The 21,625-nt window shown below is 36.0% G+C and overlaps 1 protein-coding gene across 5 annotated transcripts in view; it reads right to left on the minus strand.

The window, feature by feature from the left end:
- Trpm7 (transient receptor potential cation channel, subfamily M, member 7) overlaps positions 1 to 21,625 on the minus strand; it is an 84,704-nt gene that overhangs the window by 33,634 nt on the left and 29,445 nt on the right. For all 5 annotated transcript variants that reach the window (XR_001783160.2, XR_001783159.2, NM_001164325.1 and 2 more), the window contains exons 7-19: positions 20,883 to 21,054; positions 19,109 to 19,283; positions 17,665 to 17,788; positions 15,553 to 15,625; positions 12,144 to 12,244; positions 10,265 to 10,399; positions 8,497 to 8,550; positions 6,006 to 6,146; positions 4,938 to 5,072; positions 3,819 to 4,099; positions 1,524 to 1,752; positions 443 to 598; positions 221 to 364 (exon numbers count right to left, since the gene is read on the minus strand). Coding sequence is in view for 3 of the 5 variants with exons in the window: in NM_001164325.1 (NP_001157797.1) it covers positions 221 to 364; positions 443 to 598; positions 1,524 to 1,752; positions 3,819 to 4,099; positions 4,938 to 5,072; positions 6,006 to 6,146; positions 8,497 to 8,550; positions 10,265 to 10,399; positions 12,144 to 12,244; positions 15,553 to 15,625; positions 17,665 to 17,788; positions 19,109 to 19,283; positions 20,883 to 21,054 (1,920 nt within the window). In the remaining 2 variants the exon portion in view is untranslated. The remainder of the gene's footprint in view (positions 1 to 220; positions 365 to 442; positions 599 to 1,523; positions 1,753 to 3,818; positions 4,100 to 4,937; positions 5,073 to 6,005; positions 6,147 to 8,496; positions 8,551 to 10,264; positions 10,400 to 12,143; positions 12,245 to 15,552; positions 15,626 to 17,664; positions 17,789 to 19,108; positions 19,284 to 20,882; positions 21,055 to 21,625) is intronic.

A 21,625-nucleotide genomic window follows, 5' to 3' on the forward strand; every position in this document is an offset into this window, starting at 1 on the left:
GGCACATACTACATTGAATCAGATCTAAAATTTGATTATTCTAGATACTGGCAGCTCAGATGAAAGTAAGCCAAAATTATTATTATTATTAAGCAATGTATTTCAGACTAAAAGTTCTCTGTGCAACTTTTTAAAAAAACACTATGCTCTCTCCCAGAACTAAATAACAAATAAACCACCACCACCAAACCAAATCATGAAAAGCAATTTAAAAACATACTGTGTTAAACCAGAACTTTACAATTGGTGCATGATAAAAGGCATAAAATTTTCGTGTGATTGGAAGCTTTTTTGATTTAATATGTATCTCCATTTCATTCTTTCCATCACTGCTGTCCAAAATCTTTACTTCTTTAAATACTTCCTAAAATTAAAAATATGTGTTTAGTTTCTATTTAGTGCATAACAAATTTATATATGCTCTGAAGTCTTTCTTCCTTACCATGGGTATCTCTTCTGTTATGTTGTGAAAATTGTTTTCACTATCCTCCATCGTCATTTGATGAGCATCTTGAGATTGTGGGATATGGGACATTTCAGCCTTGGTTTTATACTCTAGCATTAATATGGCAGGTGGAACTAAAATGCTTAATATGACCTAAATTTTAAAAACATAAGAGTTTGCATTTTAAAATCAGTGATCTTTGTAAATACAGTAAATCAATAAATAGAGAGTGAAACAGTAAGTTATGTATTATGTATCTTGTGAATGCTACTCATTTTACCCTACATCTGTTGGGAAAACTAAAGATTCATTTTTTTCTTTACATATTATACTATTATGATAGTGACAGCATGAATTTAATAATCAGTACAGACTTGTCTTTTGAATAAAATTTTGTTATTTGAACAATTTGTTAAAACTATGTTTAATTTAGACAAAACTCCAGTGTTCTGAAGGTGCTGTTATTTTACCTGAGACAGCTACAGCACGAGGACTCAGCATATAGCTATAAACAAAGTTTACTTCTAACCTTTACATACCACAAAATCTCTGCCCTCTAATTTTGTACTATAATAAAAGTAAAAAGGGATTACTTAAAATTGTATTCTCTCACAATGACAATACTGAAAGAACTTGCCATTTTACCCAAATCTTTTTTACATAAAACCCTGCATATATTGATAGACTATATACTAGGTACATGGATACATTCACTCAGCACTAACTAGAAGTAATACAGTAAGTTAGTAGATGATATGTGTGGAATTTTAGAAATTAAAAATCCTTTTAAAAACCAGTAAAACTCTACAGGGCTAATTGGAGAAAAAATGTTGACACTTCCTTTTTACTGACTTCATACTTTTAGCTCAGAATAGTAATAATCATACACAAATTACAAAATATTCAATAGTTAAGACGTAGAGAAGAGTATACATTATCCCACTTGGAATGAAATGTCAATCACCCATTTCCTCGTCATCTAATTTCTATTTCCCTTGCAAATCATTTTACTAGATATGTGTATGCTAATTTGCTTATACTTTGCATTTCATTAAATACTTTAATTTTTAAGATATACCTTATACCAGGAATTTTTTCTCATATTCAGCCGTCCCATCCACATATCAGATAACAACATCTGTGTACAAGTGTGAGCTACAAAAGGTCTAAGTCTTGAAGAAACTGCTAACTTGAGGCAGGTTGAATTACTCCAGTTTTTGAGTTCATAAGTGAGTAATTTCATAGCCATCGTTTCATCCTGTCTGAAGGACTGTTCCAGTAATTCAACTGCCAGTTGGCCAAAATCACTAAAAAACAAGCAAACAAACAAACAAACACTCCTAAAGTATACACAGATAAAGAAATCGTAGAGTTGTTTTGTTTTCTGCTGAAAATCAGGTATCTTTAAAAGCATGTTAGACAGAAATTCTACTACCCTTCACAAATAATAGAATAAAATGTAATTAAAAACCAGAGGAGAGATGGCTTTGTAGTTCAGAGCACTAGCTGCTCGTCCAGATCTCCTGGGTATGATTCCCAGCAACCATAATGCTCACAATTGCCAGTACCTCTGTCCCAGGAGATATAACGCCCTCTTCTGTCCTCCTTGGGTGTCACACACACAGAGGTACAACGATATACATGGAAGCAGAATACCCATATGCATAAATATTACAAATTAAATTATTTTATAATGTTGTTGTTCAATATTTAGTTGTACACTGTTATGGCAATGTATGTGCATTACAAGTGTACAGAACACACAAAGGCCAGAAGAAAGCACCAGATCCTCTGAAGTGGAGGTACAGGGATTTTTGAGTCATTGTGTGGGTGCTAAGAATTGACCGGGTCTTTTGCAAGAGCATTAAGTGCTTTTATACAATGAGAGATCTTTCTAGCCCAACTTTATTGTTTTTTAATATTTTCACTTATGGGACTGTGAGGCACTAGAATTACGGTAACTCTAGCAGGTATTTTTATCTATATGGAAATCACAAAATACTAAAATACATCACATCAAATATAAATGTTACTAGGTGACCAGAGCATTTTCTCCTGGTCTTATAAATAAAATCATATGGTTTTACAGGAAAGCAAAGTTAACAGTGATACAATATTCTGTTCAAAGTACTCTACATTATTCTTTAAAACAATTTTTTAAATTTATTTTTATTTTATGTTCATTGGTATTTTGCCTCCGTTTATGTCTGTATGAGGCTGTCAGTATCCCTGGAACTGAAATTTACAGACAGTTGTAAGCAGCCATGTGGGTGCTGAGAATTCAACCCAGGTCCTCTGGAAGAACAGCCAGTGCTCTAGCATCTCTCTAGTCATTTTACATTGTATTTCAAACATGGAAACGAGAACAATGTATTTAGGGACTAACTTACTCATGAAAAATAAAGTATAAATTCTCACTGAGCAGAAATTGAATCCTTATCATTGTGGCTTTCAGCAACAAGCATTAATCTCTCCCAAATTTGGCTTCCTTAGAGCTAAGAGAAAGGAAGAGCTAAATACCTACTATAAAACTTCCAAAAAATACGTCTTCAGACTAAGATGAACACTGCATCTCCCTAAGCAAATTATAAAACTTGTGAACCATTTTACTCTTTAGTATTTGCAATTCCATTGCTTAGAATGTCCTCCCAGCTTAAAATCAGTTTATTACTTAAAAACACACCTCAAAAACATTCTTTTAGGGGCTGGAGAGATGGCTCAGCGGTTAAGAACACTGACTGCTCTTCAAGAGGGCCTCAGTTCAATTCCCAGCAACCACATGGTGGCTCACAACCATCTGATGCCTTCTTCTGGTGTGTCTAAAGGGAGCAATGGTGATGTACTAACATGCATAAAATAAATACATCTTTTAAAAAAACCACTCTTTTATATTCTAAACAGATTTCTTTAAGTTAAAATTTTACACACACACACACACACACACATACACACACACACACACTGTTGCTGTCTTCAGACACACCAGAAGAGGGCATCAGATCTCATTATAGATGGTTGTGAGCCACCATGTGGTTGCTGGGAATTGAACTCAGGACCTCTGGAAAGAGCAGTCAGTGCTCTTAACCACTGAGCCATCTCTCCAGCCTCCAAACAGAATTCTTAACATAATTGCTTCTTCATTGCTACATTTAACTTCTCCCATTTCTTTATTGCTTTCTGAAATGTTTTATATATTAAAAAGCAAAAACAGTTTCTTTCCAATTTTAAAAAATTACTTAATAAAACTAAAATATCATGTCTTAGTTACACCAATAAACTCTATACTTCCACCAACTCCTACTACATAGCCCTGTTAAGGTCATTACACCACAATATCCAGGCAAACACTATCATATGTTAAAATGTCACTTACTTGGAATACTGCTTCAGTTCCTCTGAAGTATCATCTACCAGGTCACTCTGCTTTGCCTCATAAGCCATTGAACGATAGATTTTACAGGCAACTAATGCTTTAGCCATTGATTCTTCACCATGCTGCCATAAAAAGCGGGCCATGACCTGCCTCTTCATAAGGCAAGCCCAAATTAATAATTCATTAAGAGGATAAGGAAAGCGCTTGGTCTCTGGATCATCTATATCTACAATTTCATCTTTGGTTCTTTTCTTCTTTCCTTCTTCCATAGATGCATCCATCTTCAAAGGAAACAAATACTGTAAGACTCACAGTAGGGCCATATGAGGGCTGGAGACACTGACTGCCCAGCACAGGGTGCTTAGTACGTGAAGAGGCTGGGATCTCACCTCCAGCATCTTACACCAGTGGTAACAGTAATAACAAGGCCTTATGACAATTAATTAATAAATTTCTTAATAAAAATATCCTCTATTAACTTTAAAATGCAGGATAAAGTAAATTTCAAAAACATTACTTTTTATTATAATTTACTCATTTTATAAAATGCCTTTTCAACAAAAATTTGAGTTATAGCCATAATATGTGAACTAGTATCTGATAAAATGCAAATTTAAAGTTTAGATAATACTTTTGTTTTTTATACAGAATAAAACTAGTCAAAAAATTTTGAATCTGGTTATTATCATGGCTATAACTGGACAACATTGATAGAATCATTAATTTATGATTATCTTTCTTTATGGAAAAATGAAGCATTAAAGATATAAAAATATCCCAAACTAAATGATAATTCTCAAGCCAGGTGTGGTGGCAGAATTCTTTTTTTTGGGGGGTGGGGTAAGGGGGGGAGCAGGCAAATCTTTTGAGCACTTGGCCAGCTTAATCTATAGAGTTCTAGGACACCCAGGGCTTCACCAAGAAATCCTGTCTTATAAAACAAACAAACAAATAAACAAACAAACAAACAAATGATCAATTCTCACTAAATCAAAGTTTTCACATAGTAATACTAATTAGTAAAAAATCAAAATAAAACTTTTAGAAAAGATAATATTTCCATCTTTAATAAGCAAAATAAACCTTTTTTTTTTAAAAAAAAACAAAATAAAAACGTACCTTTGGTCTGTAGGGTTGGGCTGTTTTAATGAAATGATTGTGTCTCATTTTTTCCTTTTTATCAGCTCTATTGCCAAAAGTTTCATGACTCTTTCGCAACTGAGGGGTGCTGCTGGAGGTATTTCGACCTGACCTCTGAAAATGAGAGCTTATTATTTTTTTTAAAGTTAAAATATGCTGAAATGTTATAAAAAAATTTCAGGGTAATTCATAAATCTTTGTAAATATTTGTCAATGTGTAAAAATGACTACTATTTTTTTCTTTTTCTTTTGAAGTATCATCTTACTTGTAGCCCAAGCTGGCCTTGAACTTGCTTCTGCCACCAAGGCCAATGATTACATATGTATCATGATGACTGCACCTATCTAGTCTCTAGCTGTGGTTTTTCCTTCTATCTGTGATGGATCTCTATGTTGCCAAGCCTGGTTGTAATTAAACTGACATTCTCAAGATACTGACCTAGCTGAGCCACCAAAGGAACTGGAATTACATGTACGTACATGCTACAATTCAAAATGCTTTTAATTACTTTAAAGATTAGGTAGGGGTGTGTGAGCGTGAGTGAGTTTATGTAGCCCTCACTGGTCTAGAAGGCTTGTGGACCAGGCTAGCATTGAACTCAGAGGTCCTCCTAAAATCTCACATTTGAAGACAATATCACTGTCACTATTCTTTTTGTTTTATCTTGTTTCTGGGTTTTTTTTTTGTTTTGGTTTTTTTTTTTTTTTTTTGAGACAGGGTCTCTCTGTGTAGCCTTGGCTGTCCTGGAACTCACTCTGAAGACCAGTTGATGCTGGGCATCTAATTTAAAGACTGACCAACACAAACTAGGGAATCATTCTACCTTGGAAATACTTCTATACCCTTAATTTTATTTTGGTTTGAAACAGGGTTTTACCAGCAGTTCTGGCTAACCTGTAACTCACTATGTAAACCCGGCTGGCCTCAAACTCAGCCATTCTCCTGCACCACCGCCTGCCTCTCAAATATAGAGATTATAAGGATGCCCCATCAAACTCAGCTCCTGTAACTGATTCTTAACATTTAACCACCAAAATTATACATACCCGGTTATTTCCACCAAGACTATTATATATCAATCGAAAACGTTTTCGTGTGTATGTGCATCTGTAGGTTCCTCCCATGAGATACTCAATCACAAGTCCTATATCAATTAAAGTGATCTTGTACCCCGGGGGGAGATTACCCTGGAAACAAAATAATACACAGACAGAATAATATTACTCATTATTACTTTGCCATGCCTAGAAATAGACATAATCTGCCAAATTAGGAAGAATTTATTTGCTATAGAAAGTTGTGTTGCCAACAGTTATCTTTACAAAAGGAATGAATGATTGTTTCTCTCTCCGTATATGAGATAAGAAGGGAGCTGGAGAGATGGCTCAGTGGTTAAGAGGCTGACTGCTCTTCTGGAAGTCCTGAGTTCAAATCCCATCAACCACATAGTAGCTCACAACCACCTGTAATGGGATCAGATGCCCTCTTCTGGTGCGTCTGAAGATAGCTAGTGTGCTCATATATATGAATTTTTTTAAAAAAGAGAGAGAGAGAGAAGATTCATGAGGAGATGACATTTTTTGAGGTCTTAGATATGATTATTATCTTCCAAGATTCCACACACAGAGGCTATAAACTATTAAAGCTAAATATATTATCTCACAAACTGCATTTTCTACAAAGATGTATTATGTTTCTAGACTAGCCCAGAAACATTCACTTTTTAAACAGACATTCTCTTTTTAAACAGACATTCTCATAGCTATACTACATATTGCACAAATTTTTATATCCTTGTCCAGGATTTAACTATCACTTGCAATTTTATTTTTGTAGGATAAATTAACATAAAGCGAACTTTTAGAATATAAGTCATTTATGAAATGTAGTGTACACACTACAGAATTTAAAATTTTTCATTAAATATTAAAATCTACCAGTTGAATGCTATTTATTTATTTAATCCCCCCTCCCCCCTTATTTCCCCGAGACAGGGTTTCTCTGTATATCCCTGGCTGTCCTGGAACTCACTTTGTAGACCAGGCTGGCCTCGAACTCAGAAATCCGCCTGCCTCTGCCTCCCAAGTGATGGGATTAAAGGCATGAGCTACCACTTCCTGGCCGAATGCTACTTATTAATAACTAATTCTGCCTTCACATCAATATCATTTTCCTAAATGTTGGTTTTAAATGTTTAAGTTCATAACTCTCAACTCTCTAAATCATAAGCTACCCACTTCTTAAGTTTGTTCTGTATTACAAAAATAAAAAATAAAAAAATCAAAAGCCACAAAAATGTAAAGTTTATTAGGCTTGGTTTATTGCCAGGTGGCAGTGGCATACCCCTAGAATCCTAGCAATCATAAGGGAAAAGCAGACATATTTCTGAGATTTCAAAGCCATCCTAGTCTACATAGTGAGATCCAGGATAGCAAGGTCTACGTAAAGAAACACTGTCTCAAAAAAAGGGTAGGGATAAGCTTATTAATAGTATACTCACAGTAATACATAAAAGTTTTTACAAAATAAATTTTTGAAAGTACTTTAAGCCAGACAAAGTGGCATAGCCTTTAGCCCCAGCACTCAGGAGGCAGAAGCAGGCAGAGCTGTATGATTTCCAGGACAGCCAGAGGTAGAGAGTAAGACCTTGTCTCAAATCAAAATAAAACAAGACAAAGTATTTTGGTTTTAGAAATCTTCAAATATTTGAATTACTGCCTGGTGTGGTTGTGCTTGGGACTTGGGAATCAGGCAGGTGGATCTCACAAACAAAAAGAAAAAAAGTTGTATTTGACAGCAGTAATTTAAAAGACTCTAAAATTGGTTAAGAAATGGTTAAAATAAGCAATTCACAGTACACCAAGAGGAGAAAAGAGGTGTCATGCTTCATTTATCTATTCAGGTACTGCAGACGCCACTGTGACTATTGCTAAGGAAGGGCAGCACATTTCAGCCTTTCTTCAGCACTGAAGAGCAATGCTTTCATGCATCACTCACTCACTCTCCTTTACAGTTAGACAATTGTCTAGGAAAATATTTCTGATAAGAGAAAGAAGACATATTCAATCACTGATATTCCTTTCTGGACCAGTTAATATCACAAAATGTATCATGTTCTATCTGCTATGACTAGAGGCTCAGGAAATTGGTATTAATTTCATAAGCTGTTTTTTTCTTTAACCATAAGCTTTTGCTTAATTTATGTGTATGGTTATTTCATGTGCATGTGTGTCTGTGGACCACACATGTGCTTGGTACCCAGAAGCCAGAAGAGGGCACCAGATCCTGGGAAACTAGAGTAACAGACTGTTATTAGCTCTCAGTGGGTGCTGGGAATAGAATCTGGGTTCTGTCTTTCACCTGAGCCATCTCTCCAGCCCCAAAGCTCTTGTGACAAAAATAATTCTTATTTTACCTTGTACAAAAAGCTATTGTTTCTAAGGACACTTTTAAAATGCACTTAGGTGCTTTGGAAGCAAAAATAATGTACAAAAAGACTAAAAGATAAGGTTTTACTATAAAAAGACAGTCTCTTACCTGCTTGACATCCCGAATGAGATGGAACAACATTGGATTGGTTGGACCTTGTTTCTTTAGGGAAAAACATGAGGAAACTATTAAATTTAGTCTAAAATAAACAACCTCCCTTTTTGTTAATTATGGGACTTAAAAAGAACCTCTTGAACTTCTCCGCTAAAAGGATCAAGTTTTGTTTTTATTGTTTTATATTTGATTTCTATTTCAGAGATAAAACTTCATATCAACAGTAAGCAATCCTTTTAATTTTTACATTAGTTAACATGAGACAGGACACATATAAGGATCAGGATGATTATACTAGATAGTATTAACAAATAAAACCAAAATAGCAGTATCATCACAGAATAAAATTTCAATAAATGAAGGCTAGATTAAAAAAAGGCAGGCCAGCATAATCAAGTAATCAGTGTTTTTCTAAAAAGCTTGTGTGTTTAGAAAATAGGAGAAAATATACTGAGAACATAACAGTTTCTGAGGTTGAGGTACTGAATAAAAAGATGGAGTGAGGAAAACAGGTGGGGTATAAATGTGGCTACCATTCATCCAGCATAGTGACACGTGCCGTTAATCCCAGCACTCTATAGAGGCAGAAGCAGCCCAACTCAACTTTTGAGTTCTAGGCAGGCTTGATCTACACTGAGAGTTGTAGGCAAGCCATGTCTATATAGTGAGACTCTGTCTCAGAATTTTAAAATAATCAAATTATCTACCTCACTCAAGCAATATGGTACAGACACAAAGGTTTCTAAACTTCAGAAAGACATTAAAGTATGTTATTCTAAAAACATTTGATCAAGGAAAGAGATTTAAAAGATATAGATAAGAAAATTAAAATGCTTAACAGTGGTAGAGCTGGCAATGGTGGCACACTCCTTTAATCCCAGCACTCGGGAGGCAGAGGCAGGCAGATTTCTGAGTTCAGGGTCAGCCTGGTCTACAGAGTGAGTTCTAGGAAAGCCAGGGCTACACAGAGAAACCCTGTCTCGAAGAACAAACAAAAAACAGTGGTAGTAAAGTCAATCAGAAATGACCAAGTAGAAATAAAAAGACACCAGGAATAAAAATGCAGTAAAAATTGATTAATATATAGTTTTTAAAGAAATTATAAACCTTGGCGTTGTTTAGTATTCTTCACAGCAGAGCTCAATTAAATTTACACTGGATCCAAAGAAAACCATGAAATGTTTACCCTCCTCAGTAGTACTGACATGAAATATGAAATAAAAATATTAAATCTTTACAAGAAAAATGAAAAAACAGCACACCAAAAGAAATACCAGAAGGTCAACAATACTGGATTTAAGAAACAAGAAGAAAGGACTGGAGAGATATCTTGGTGGTTAAGAGCACTGACTGCTCTACCAGATGTCTTGAGTTCAATTCCCAACAACCACATGGTGGCTCACAACCATCTGTAATGGGATCCGATGCCTTCTTCTAGTGTGTCTGAAGAGAGCGATACTGTGCTCTTATACATAAAATAAAATCTTAAAAAAAAAAAAACAAGAAGAAAAATATAGTGTACATTTTCCAATAAACAAGAGTCAAAAACAAAAACAAAAAGTATGACTATGTTAATAGAGGAGGGCCTCTAAAACAGGATGGTGGTTTCAGGCTGTCATACAATAACCATTATCAGAATAGAGCACTTCTCCTCCCCATAACAGCTAAGACACTGAAAACCTTATTAATAAGCATATGCATTTTAGGGAAAATGGCATTTAAAAGACAATAAAACAGTGAACAAAAGAAATACCAGACTTACAGTGTTATAAAGTTCTTCCAGTCTGGGAATGGTAAGGAATTTATGCATGCTTACTCCGTTTTCAATAAGAAGTTTTACAAATGAAACTCTGTCCATTACAAGAGCATCAAGCATAGCCTGTTCCAAGGATCCAACCTAGAGTATCAAATTAATAAAGAGATTTCACATCTTTAAACTATCAATTACTTAAATACAAGTCCTCATAATTTATACCTATATATTCTCAAATAATTTGGGAACAGGATTAGAAAAATGCAAACAGTGACCTACAGTAACTAGAGAATGGAGAAAAAGGCATATCTTTCACAGCACTCCCTAAATACCATTACACAAATGTTCTATCTGTAAGACAACAAATGTTAAATAGGCATAGCAGAAAGGAGCTACAGAATTCCACCATCAATTAACCTGAGAACCAGGCCCAGGCTGGCTGAGAAGGTAAACGTCTCTGCTTCCAGCTCCGCCTCTAGTGCTGGAGCTACAGAAGCGTGTGCAGCACCCAGTCTATGCCATGCTGGGTGTGGCACTCAGGGCTTCCCACATACCAGACACACTCAACTATTACACTTGACACACTAAACTACATCCCAGCTATACGTTCAATACTTCAGCATTAGATGCTTAAAAAAAAAAAAAAAAAAAAACCTCTTTGTAACAAAAAGTTATTTTGGAAATAACTAATTTAAATATTCTGATTCTGTCCCCAGAGGTTTGCCATACAACTCCACAATTTCCCTACAGTATCTTATATCACCATCTCCAATTCATCCTATTTTCCTTACCTAGAGGAGGGTATGGACTCTAATGTACATTTATTTACCTAGTAACCACACATATTAGCTGCACATGATGAAATTAAGACAGAAGCATGCTTTTTTAAAAAAATATTTTTCAGTATTCAGTTCTGACGAGAAAAATATTTTGATGTTACACTAAAAAAAACTTAAAAGAATATATTTTCTACAATAGCCTATAATTTATCATAGATATTATTCCCATTTTTATATATTATTTTCTCTCATCACATGCAAACTATTATTTATTCTTACTTGTAGTATTTACATTCTAACCTATGTTACTTTTACTTTGATTCTTTGATAAATTACACATTTACCCTGTCTCTCTAGGGATTCAGACATATAACAGAAACTAGCCAGACATTTTACAGGCAATGAACATACTGTCTGTGTGTGTGTGTGTGTGTGTGTGTGTGTGTGTGTGTGTGTGTGTGTGTGTGTAAAGGGGTGGGGGACAGCACACAATTAAAAAATACTCTTGAACTCACATTTTCTAGGAGCAGAAAGATAAATCATCAATAAATAGTAAATAGGAGGGACTACATAGAAACTAAACTAACATCATGGCATGTTATAATGAATTCTGTACACAGAACAAGAGTTCCAAGACAACTGTTGAATTTTTACAGATATTCATACCTTATTAAAAAACAAAGTTGTTAAGGAAATATGACTTACTAATATTTATACTTGGGTAAGACAGTAAAATATGAGTGGAAACACAGTCCTTATAAATACTGTTTATTACAATCACTCCTTTTTGTGGTAGGGACCATTTCAAGGATCCTCTTCAGAGACCCAAATTCAGATGCTCAACTTTTAACAAAATGGTGTGTGCTGTCTGTGGTATCAAATATCCCACCTCTAGATTACTCAAGATACTTAGTTTAATAGGAGCAATTAAAACTGTATTGATTACTGAATAAGAAAGGAAACATGTGTACATGTTCAGTAGACTTGACTACAGAGTACTCGTCCTGTGGTTATTTAAATCCATGGATATAAAACCTGTGGTTAATATTAAGGGTCCACTGTGGTTAACTGCATTAAATAAACTGTGTGTATTTAGATTATCTACATACCAGCCACTGTTGTCCATAAACAAATACATGATTTTTGGCAATATCAACTCTGTCCCATGCCAGTGTAAGGATAAGCTGGTCAAATGCAGATGCATTAGTACCTAATTGAATAAAGAAAAAACAGTTGGTAAGTGTATCTCCATCAACCTCTAAGCACTTACAAACTCCCCCTAGAACCCTTAAATTTATACAGGTCGTATACACCATCATGGGACGTTACTGTTAAAAATTATATTTAAGTATAAAAATTATATTGCCTAGTCAAAGGTGTCAGGAGGTGCAGAGGCAGGTTGAGACCAGCTTGGTCTACAGAGTAAGTTAACCCTGTTTCAAAAAACAAACAAACACCCCAGAAAGAGGAAAAAAAATTGCCTCAGTAGAAAAGAAAATCAGAATGCAGAAACTGAGAAAGCAAAGATGATTTGTTTCCATCACAAACACAATACTCAATACTTTTAAGAATTTTGAAAAAAAACTTTTGAGTACTTTTCTGCACATATGTAATTATAGCCATATATTTTAAATTATTAAGAAAGGGGTATTCTCTGCATTAAGTGAGATCTAATGATCGGTGGGTACAGGCACTTACTGCCAAAGCCCAACAACTTAAGCTCCATATTCTGGCTTTACATGGTGAAAGGAGAAACCCAACTCAAGTTGTTTTTCAACTTCTACACATGCATCACAGCATGCTCAAATGTGCACACACCACAGATAGATTCATGTAACTTATGGCAGATTGGATAAAGGATTTGCTATGAGAACGTGAGAACCTGTGTTCAGTTCCCCACCACCTTTGCATTAAAAAACAAACAAACAAGAAGATACGGTGACATATCTGTGACCCTATGGCTTAGAATGGGGCTAGGAAGGAGAAAGACAAGTGGGTCCCTGGAGCTTGCTTCTCAACCAGTCTCAGTGGATACGTGAGCTCCAAGTTCAGAGACTAAAGGTGGCACCTGAATCCTGTGTGTGTGTGTGGCCGCACACTGTATACACACGCACACGCGCACAGGCACACACACAGGGGGTGGGGAGGGAGGGAGGGAGGGAGAGGTGGGGTGGTAACAGAGGACCATGATGTGTAACAGCTGTCGTCCTTGCTCTGGGGAGGCTGCATGAGCAGGATTATCATGAGTTTAAAGCCAGGTAAAATCTACAGAGCAAATATGATTAAAAACACAAGTAGTAGCGGCCATGAAACTATTTATTATACATGGCTTTTTAAAAATATATATATATCATTTTAAGCCGGGCGTGGTGACACACGCCTTTAATCCCAGCACTTGGGAGGCAGAGGCAGGCTGATTTCTGAGTTTGAGGCCAGCCTGGTCTACAGAGTGAGTTCCAGGACAGCCAGGGCTATACAGAGAAACCCTGTCTCGAAAAAAAAAAAAAAAAAATACCAAAAAAGGAAAAAAAAAAAAAGAAAAAAAAGGAAAAAAAAAGTATAAAAAAGTTGGGAAGGAGGCAATAGCACTTATTTACAATTCATTTCTACTTTATTATTTTTTAAAAAATGAGATTGGTGTCTAGGGATGACTACCCAGTGTTGCATAACCAACTGTGGCATGTCTTCCTGGTGAAGACTGAGTATCCATAGCTCAGCAGTAGTTAACTGCCTGTAGCTCTTCATCCAGGGACAGGGCTTGTGACATTCAAATGTCAAAGGCGCTGTCGCTGTTTACAGCTTGTTTGGACAGCAGTATTACTGAGATTCCGTGTGGTCATACTGTCTTACCTAGAAGATACAGTATCACAGATGACTTCCTGTCCTCTGGCTCCTAACAGTCGTCTTCTTCTCTTTCAAAACGTTCTCAGTCTTAGTTTTACAGGTTATGTAGTAAATGTAGCAACTGGGATTGAATATCCCACTGCCTGTTAGTCTCTACATTTTAAGTAGCTGTAGCTTTGGGTAAAGGTTCCTAACTCATGTAAAAACAAACTTCTTTGATAAGAATTGAGAGCTACATTTATCGGACTAGGCCAGGACACAGAATGCCTTATTTCTACTTTTATATAATAATGGAATATAAATTCATTATCTAAGATTTTGGATTCTTTTTCAAATTTTCATATTTTTCCTATAAGATATTCAATTTTTCTTTAAGTTATAGCCTTTACATTAGTGTGTGTGTGTGTGTGTGTGTGTGTGTGTGTGGCTGGCTGTGTGCACAACAGCAATCATGTAGCTCAGAGGGCAACGTGTACAAATTGATTCTCTCCTTCCACTATGGATTCCAAGAACAAAACTAGTGCTGTCAGGCTCATGTGGGCAAGTGGTCTGATCCACAAAGCCATCTTAGTGAGCTATAAATATAGGTGATTTTAAAATTCCTTGACTTTATCATTTGATTCCTTAGAGCCTTCTTCCTTTGTAAGATGAAGAAAAGACAAAGAAAACAGACCATGTCGAACCACTGGAAGGATAAAATAAGGACACAATCCACTTTCCTACTGAGACTAGCACCCAGAATACCTTACGGCAAACAGTACATACAGATAGTGTTCTATTATTATCTTATGTTGTGATATTTATGCCATCTCTCTTTCTTACTACGCCTATGGTTCCTGACCACTTAAGCATCTCTTGATCCAAGATGATTTATACTTAACTATATTATGTTTGAAAACATAGTGGTAATTTGTTGTAGTCTAATATCTGGGACACTTTAATGGACAATAAGACCTTTGTTCCTACCCTATCTCCAAATATGTGGCTTCCCAATAGAACACAATTTTCATTTCTCACTTTTGAAAATACTTATCACTATGACATTTTTTTAAACCAGTGGGTATCTGTAGTATTTGGAAAGACCACATTAGTTCATATTTTCTTCAGAAGAAATTAGTATATTTAAGTAATCTCTTTTATAGCTATCAGCTAAATACTTGAATATCTTTAAAGTCATTTTTTAAAATACATCCCATTTCATGTGTGTATGTAAAAAACACATGAATGAACGAATGAATGAATGAATCCATCCATCCAGTTAAATCTACAAGACATCAAACTAAGTCTACATAACTAATTTGTTGACAATTTAAAATTAACCTGCGTCTTTCATAAAGAAAAACTATTTAACCCAGGCAGTGGTGGCACATTTCTGAGTTTGAGGCCAGCCTGGTCTACAGAGTGAGCTCCAGGACAGCCAGGGCTAAACAGAGAAACCCAAAGAAGAAGAACAACTATTTAAAAATCAACTTCTCTGACCTTGACACAAAAAAATTCCTATCTTATAGGACATACTTTAAAGATAACATATTTTTAGAATCTTACCTTTTTAGTTGAGCATTATTATCCTTAATCTCAGCGCTTAGGAGGTAGATGCAGGAGGATCTATGGAGTTCCTGGACTGCCAGGGCTATGTAAAGACCCTGCTTCATAACAAAATCAAAGAACCCTTACCTTTCAGCAGTGCAGTGAGTATGGCCACATCTATATCTTGATGATCCTCTGATCCAATGTGAAAAACAGTGATCTATTTAAAAATATATTAATATCTTTATTTTTAAAGCTAAGATATTATATAACAAATAATTTCAAACAATATAAAGAGAAATGATCATATGTAGATTTGTATAGAAACAGATATTTATAGGTCTGGCAAGATGACAAAGTGGGTAAGAGTGTTTGCCATATATTACAATTTGACTGAGAATGGCCACTGCAGGCTCACATGATTGAACGCTGTGATCCCCACTGGTAGGACTGCTGGAGAAGGATTAGAAGATGGTGCCTTATTGGAGAAGGTTTGTTACTGGGCATGGGGCTTCCAGGTTTCAAAGTCTTCATTCCAGCAGGCAGCTTCCCTGCCTTGTGGTTGTCAACATGCACATTCTCAGCACTGCTACCGCCCCACGCCTGCCTGCTACCATGGTCCCGACCATGATGACCGTGAACTCACTTCTGAGATCATGAGAGCCCATTGAATGCTCTTTTATTAAGTTGCCTTGGTCATGGTGCCTTTTCATAGCAACAGAAAAGTAACTAAGACACCACACAAACCTGACAACCAAGTTCAATCTCCAGAAGCCATTAAAGGTGGAAGGAAAGAACTGACTCCACAAAGTGACCTCCGTGCATGCACGCCCACACAACCGCACACGCAAAATGACTTTTTTTAACATGTAGTCACTTACGTATTTCTATAATTATACAGACCTGTAAATCTATAGACCTAACTGATCTAATATCAGTTCAACCCTAAAAACAAAACAGAAAATTTTGACTTCATTACTTACAACACATTAGCAGACATATCCAAAACCAGTATTTTCTTTTCCCTTTTATGTTTTGTTATGTTGAGACTGGTTTCCCTAAGTAGCCCTGTCTGTCTTCTTCCTCCTGTGTGCCTAGACTAACTAAAGGCATGCGGCTTGTTTGTTCCATATCAGTCACTTCTTTTTACTCTATCTTATGTCTGTTAGCTGACACAATCAATTCGTGGGTAGAGGCAAGAGATTACTATCAGAGTAAATATTGCTGTTCTTTTGACAGAGTGAACACTTACTCCAGTGATAAATATATCCCCCACCCCTTTTTAAAGAAAAATTCTTACGAAGTTGACTCAGCCCTCCAGTCTCAGCTTCCAGGCACTAGATCACAGGTGTGCACCACTACACCTTGCAGCATAGTGGTGAGGAGTGTAATCAAGTGAAATATAAAACTGTTTAGGAAGCTTTTACCTAGGTACTTTTCAGAAAGTAAAAGGTGATCACTACACTTGAACTTGTAAAAAGTTCAACTAACTTCATTTCATGGAGAACAAAGCTTGCAATGAAAGTCAAAACAAGGCAAATCAGCATCTCATCAAGGCACAAAGGCCAAGGAGTGACAACAAATCCATGTTTCTATGTATCGACAGAGCTGTACATTTTCTCTCTGAAAACATAAGCCTGTGTTCACACATATAAAATTAAGCAGCATAGACTTTTAACCTTGTAGTCTTAAAATACTTTCCCAGACATTTTACTGGAAGTCACTAGCAACTATAACCCCCGCCCCCTTGTTGGGGGTGGGGGGGATAGAGGGAGAGACAGAGACAGAGAGAGATTTGCACACAGCATACACAAGTCAAAGGCAATGTGTGAGAGTTGGTTCTCTCCTTACACCAGTTGACTTTCAGGATCAAACTCAGGTCATCAGATTTGGTGGCAAGCACCAGTGGCCATGGAGCCATGTTGCTTGTTTTTCTGCATTCTTCTTAAATACTACTTAAATACTTCCTTTAAAAGAATAAATATAGTCTTAATACAACTTGAATATTAGTCTTTTTAGCCGTGCGGTGGTGGTGCACGCCTTTAATCCTAGCACTTGGGAGACAGAGACAGGCGGCAGAGACAGGCAGATTTCTGAGTTCAAGGTCAGCCTGGTCTACAAAGTGAGTTCCAGGACAGCCAGGGGTATACAGAGAAACCCTGTCTCGAAAAAAAAAAAAAAAAAAAAAAAACCACACAAAGATGAAATAATGTATAAATTAGAATAAATAAGAGACTTATTCGGCTGAACTCTACTCACAAGCTCTTTTTTTTTCATACACTCCATCATTGTTTGAAATAAATGAACTGCTTCACTCTGGCCAAAGTTAAATGTTTTCTTGATAGTTGATATAATATCAGGCTCTGCTGCATCAGGAAGATTTCTGGTAAAAGAAGAAAATCAATTTACTTCATTTCATCTTCTCTGTAGGATGAACATGAAACACAGGTAGACCCAAGCAAGGTTTCTAGAGATTCTGTACTAATTATTCAATAATAATTTTCTGAGATGCCTACTATTAAATCTTTGGCATAAGGAGAGTAATAATGTGTTTTCATTTTGAATTATTTTGTGAATGCTTTAAACAAAGCATGTGATGTAGTACTAGTACTCTGATATTACAAGGTATCATAAGGGTAATTCTATACTATGGCTTATAAAATAAATTTCCAAGTTATCTTAAACATGGACACTATAATGCATCAGAGTACCACAATGCAGCAGTTCATGATCAGAATCTCCTTTCCTATTCGCTTTGCCTTCTACACTTCAGCTCTTTCCAGCAATCACTGTTAGCCTCTATGATGCTCTGAGATCTTGTTTAGTAATGTAATTTTCTTAACTCTTCTTAAAAGTAAGGAATGTGGGCTGGCGAGATGGCTAAGTGGGTAAGAGCACTGACTGCTCTTCCAAAGGTCCTGAGTTCAAATCCTAGCAACAACATGGTGGCTCACAACCACCCATAATGATATCTGATGCCCTCTTCTGGTATGTCTGAAGACAGCTACAGTGTACTTATATATAATAAAAAATAAATCTTTGGACGAGAGCAAGCGGGGCTGAACGGAGCAAGCAGAGGTCCTAAATTCAATTCCCAACAACCACATGAAGGCTCATAACCATCTGCACAGCTACAGTACACTCATATGCATAAAATAAGTAAATAAATCTTTTTTTAAAAAAAGGAAGGAATGCTTCACAAGTTTGCATGTCATCCTTGCATAAGAGCTACACTACTCTGCATCATGCCTCTGTGTATGTGTGTGTGTGTTTGTGCTGCCACAGGGGAGTAGAGTGACTTAATACACAGGTCCCATCCTTCCTCAGCTGCAATCATTCCACTATATAGACATGCCATAACTTATTTAGACCTCTTTTGGTAGATTTTCTATGTCTTTATCTTGTACAAATAACCCTACAACAAAAACTTTATATGAGTATTTACTTGTAGAAACCATTATGTGAAATTAAACTATCAGGTTAAAGGTATGTTTTTATCAAAATAATCTTTTGAATAAAAAAAAAATAAAAAAGATGATTATACTTTCATTCCAATAATGTATGAGACAAGCTACTGCCTTAAGTCTGAACAAAGCATTTTATTGAATCTGAGATTTTCATTCTCATTAAATAAACAAAGGAATTCAGTACTGGATAAGCTATAACACTCTATATTGTAAAATCTGCTATACTCTACACTCACCCTCCTTCCTCTGTCTGTTTGTGGATATAGGCTAGTAAATCTGCAGCTCTGCCTGTCCCTTCACACACAACAACTGGAACTGGGGGGCTTTCCTGAAGGTACTCCAGTACTGTAAGGATGACATTTGGCCCGCCTTCAAATATCAAAGCCACCACAGGAACTCCTTGCCCAATTCCTGAAAAGGGTAAAAGTTTAATTAGTAAATATGAGAAAACTCAGTAAATTAATCTTATTTATTTTAAATAAAAAAATTAAAATAAAATTACATGTGAAACAGTTGGCTTTACCTTGAACACTGAATGTTAGCAATAACCAGTATATTTATAAAAAACCGAGCACCTATAACAAGAGCTCTCAACATTTATTCACTGAAATCTGTTCAAGCAACTAGAATGTGTGTATTAACCGAAGATAAGCCTTTGTGTTTTTACTAATTGACTTTCTTTCTGACAAGATATGTTAGGATTAATTTGTGGCTTAGTATGTCTAGCTTTTGCTTTTTATTATTTTTGAAAGTCTTATATGTATAACCCAAGGATGCCTCTAGTCTCAGTCCCTTGAGAGCTGTGATACTATTGAAAGTCTTGGGCTGGAGAGATGGCTCTGTGGTTAAAAGCACTGACTGCTCTTCCAGAGGTTCCCAGAAACCACATGATGGCTCACAACCATCTGTAATGGATCGGACGCCCTCTTCTGGTGTGTGAAGACAGCTACGGTATTATATAAATAAAGATAAATCTTAGAAAGGGAGGTCAGAAGAATACACTGTCTCCCCCAGGAGTAGAAATGGTCTGAGACACTGACTGGGTGCTGGGGACTGAACGCAAAACCTCTGCCAGAATAACAAGCACTCGCAGCCCCCAAAACATATTTCTTTAAATTACTCAATTTCACAAACAGTGTGACTCTATTATGTATGCTCTTCTGTTATGTTATATTTCCATATCACTTCATCAGAGTTCACCTTCTCAGGATACTGGGTTACAGAATTACTTCAGATTGTAACAAAATATAGATGTTGAAGGATAAAGCTCAGCCACAGTTGGAAAGAAAAATCTGCTCCAAGAATATTAACTTTTAAAACCCATTTGCCAACAGCAATACAGACCTACATTGTAAAGTTTAAGGAAAGCTAATTCTTTTTTTTTTTTTTTTTTTTTTTTTTGGTCATGGTGTTTTGTTTTGTTTTTATTTATTATATGTAAGTACACTGTAGCTGTCTTCAGACACACCAGAAGAGGGAGTCAGATCTCATTAGGGATGGTTGTGAGCCACCATGTGGTTGCTGGGATTTGAACTCAGGACCTCTGGAAGAGCAGTCGGGTGCTCTTACCTGCTGAGCCACCTCACCAGCCCCGGAAAGCTAATTCTTAACAAAGTGATACTGCTCCTTTTATAACACTATCTTGACTGTCAAAGTCATGTATTAGAATGACTACAAACATTACGGCTGTTAATAAGTACCTTGAACTACAGTGGTTTACAATATCATAGGTTTTTTTGGTTTTGTTTTAAACACAATGAAACAGCAACAAAACTCTTTTCTTTTTGGACTTGGATTGGAAACATAAATATGGAACTTGGCTTAGGATGTCTTTTCCTAGGTCTTAACATTTTGTTTAAGATTGGCCATTTTTGGTTGCTTTGTAGGTTCTCTTGGTAAGTAAAGAAGTGTACTTACTTCAAAGAACATGCTACTTTTCAAGCATGCTGCTGGCTATTAATACACCTTTGAATAATTTAACAGTTAAAAAAAATCTATGAACTCCCTTACTAGCATGAATTCTTTGCTGATTAATGGTTTTTTCAAGTTCTCTTCTCAGTCTGACTTCTGCCCCATACTTTCCAACAGTGCCATCATCCACCAAGATGAAATGGGAGTGTAGATTATTCAGAACATTCAATTTGCTCAAGGGATTCAATAGGGTTTGATAAGGAGCAACCACCTAAACAATAACGAAAACAAGAGTCAATGGAAGGGAGCTGAATGTAACATAGTGTAAGATAAATTCTGAAGCAATCCAGGGATAAAAAGTACAATTCTATTTTCATTCATATATAAAGAAAAAGAACAAGCTTTTAAATATTTGAAGATCAATAATAAATTGAGCCATGTTTTTTATCATTGCATACAAAAGGAACAGTAAAATATACAGTACTAATTATAAATCTATTGAAATGAGTAAAGTCCAATTCAGCAAATGTGAAAAAGCAGCAAAATGTGAATGTGTTTTTTTCCAAAGCATAAATATAGCCTTTTAAAACAGAGATTAGAAATTCAGTACCATTTGAAAATGATTGCCACAATTTAGATTTTTTTCCTTTTGGTTATTTTTTAAAGACAGGATTGCATTATATAGCCCCAGTAGCCTGGAACTTTGCTATGTAGATCAAGCTGGCTTTGACTGAAACGCAGAAACTGGTCTGCTTCTGCCTCTATGTGCTGCGTGCTGGAATTAAAGGCCTGCAATGGCACAGCAATATCCACTGGGTACACGGAGAGTCACAACGCCAGCA

Source organism: Mus musculus, chromosome 2 (assembly GCF_000001635.26).
Source record: "Mus musculus strain C57BL/6J chromosome 2, GRCm38.p6 C57BL/6J".
NCBI classification, from domain to species: Eukaryota; Metazoa; Chordata; class Mammalia; order Rodentia; family Muridae; genus Mus; species Mus musculus.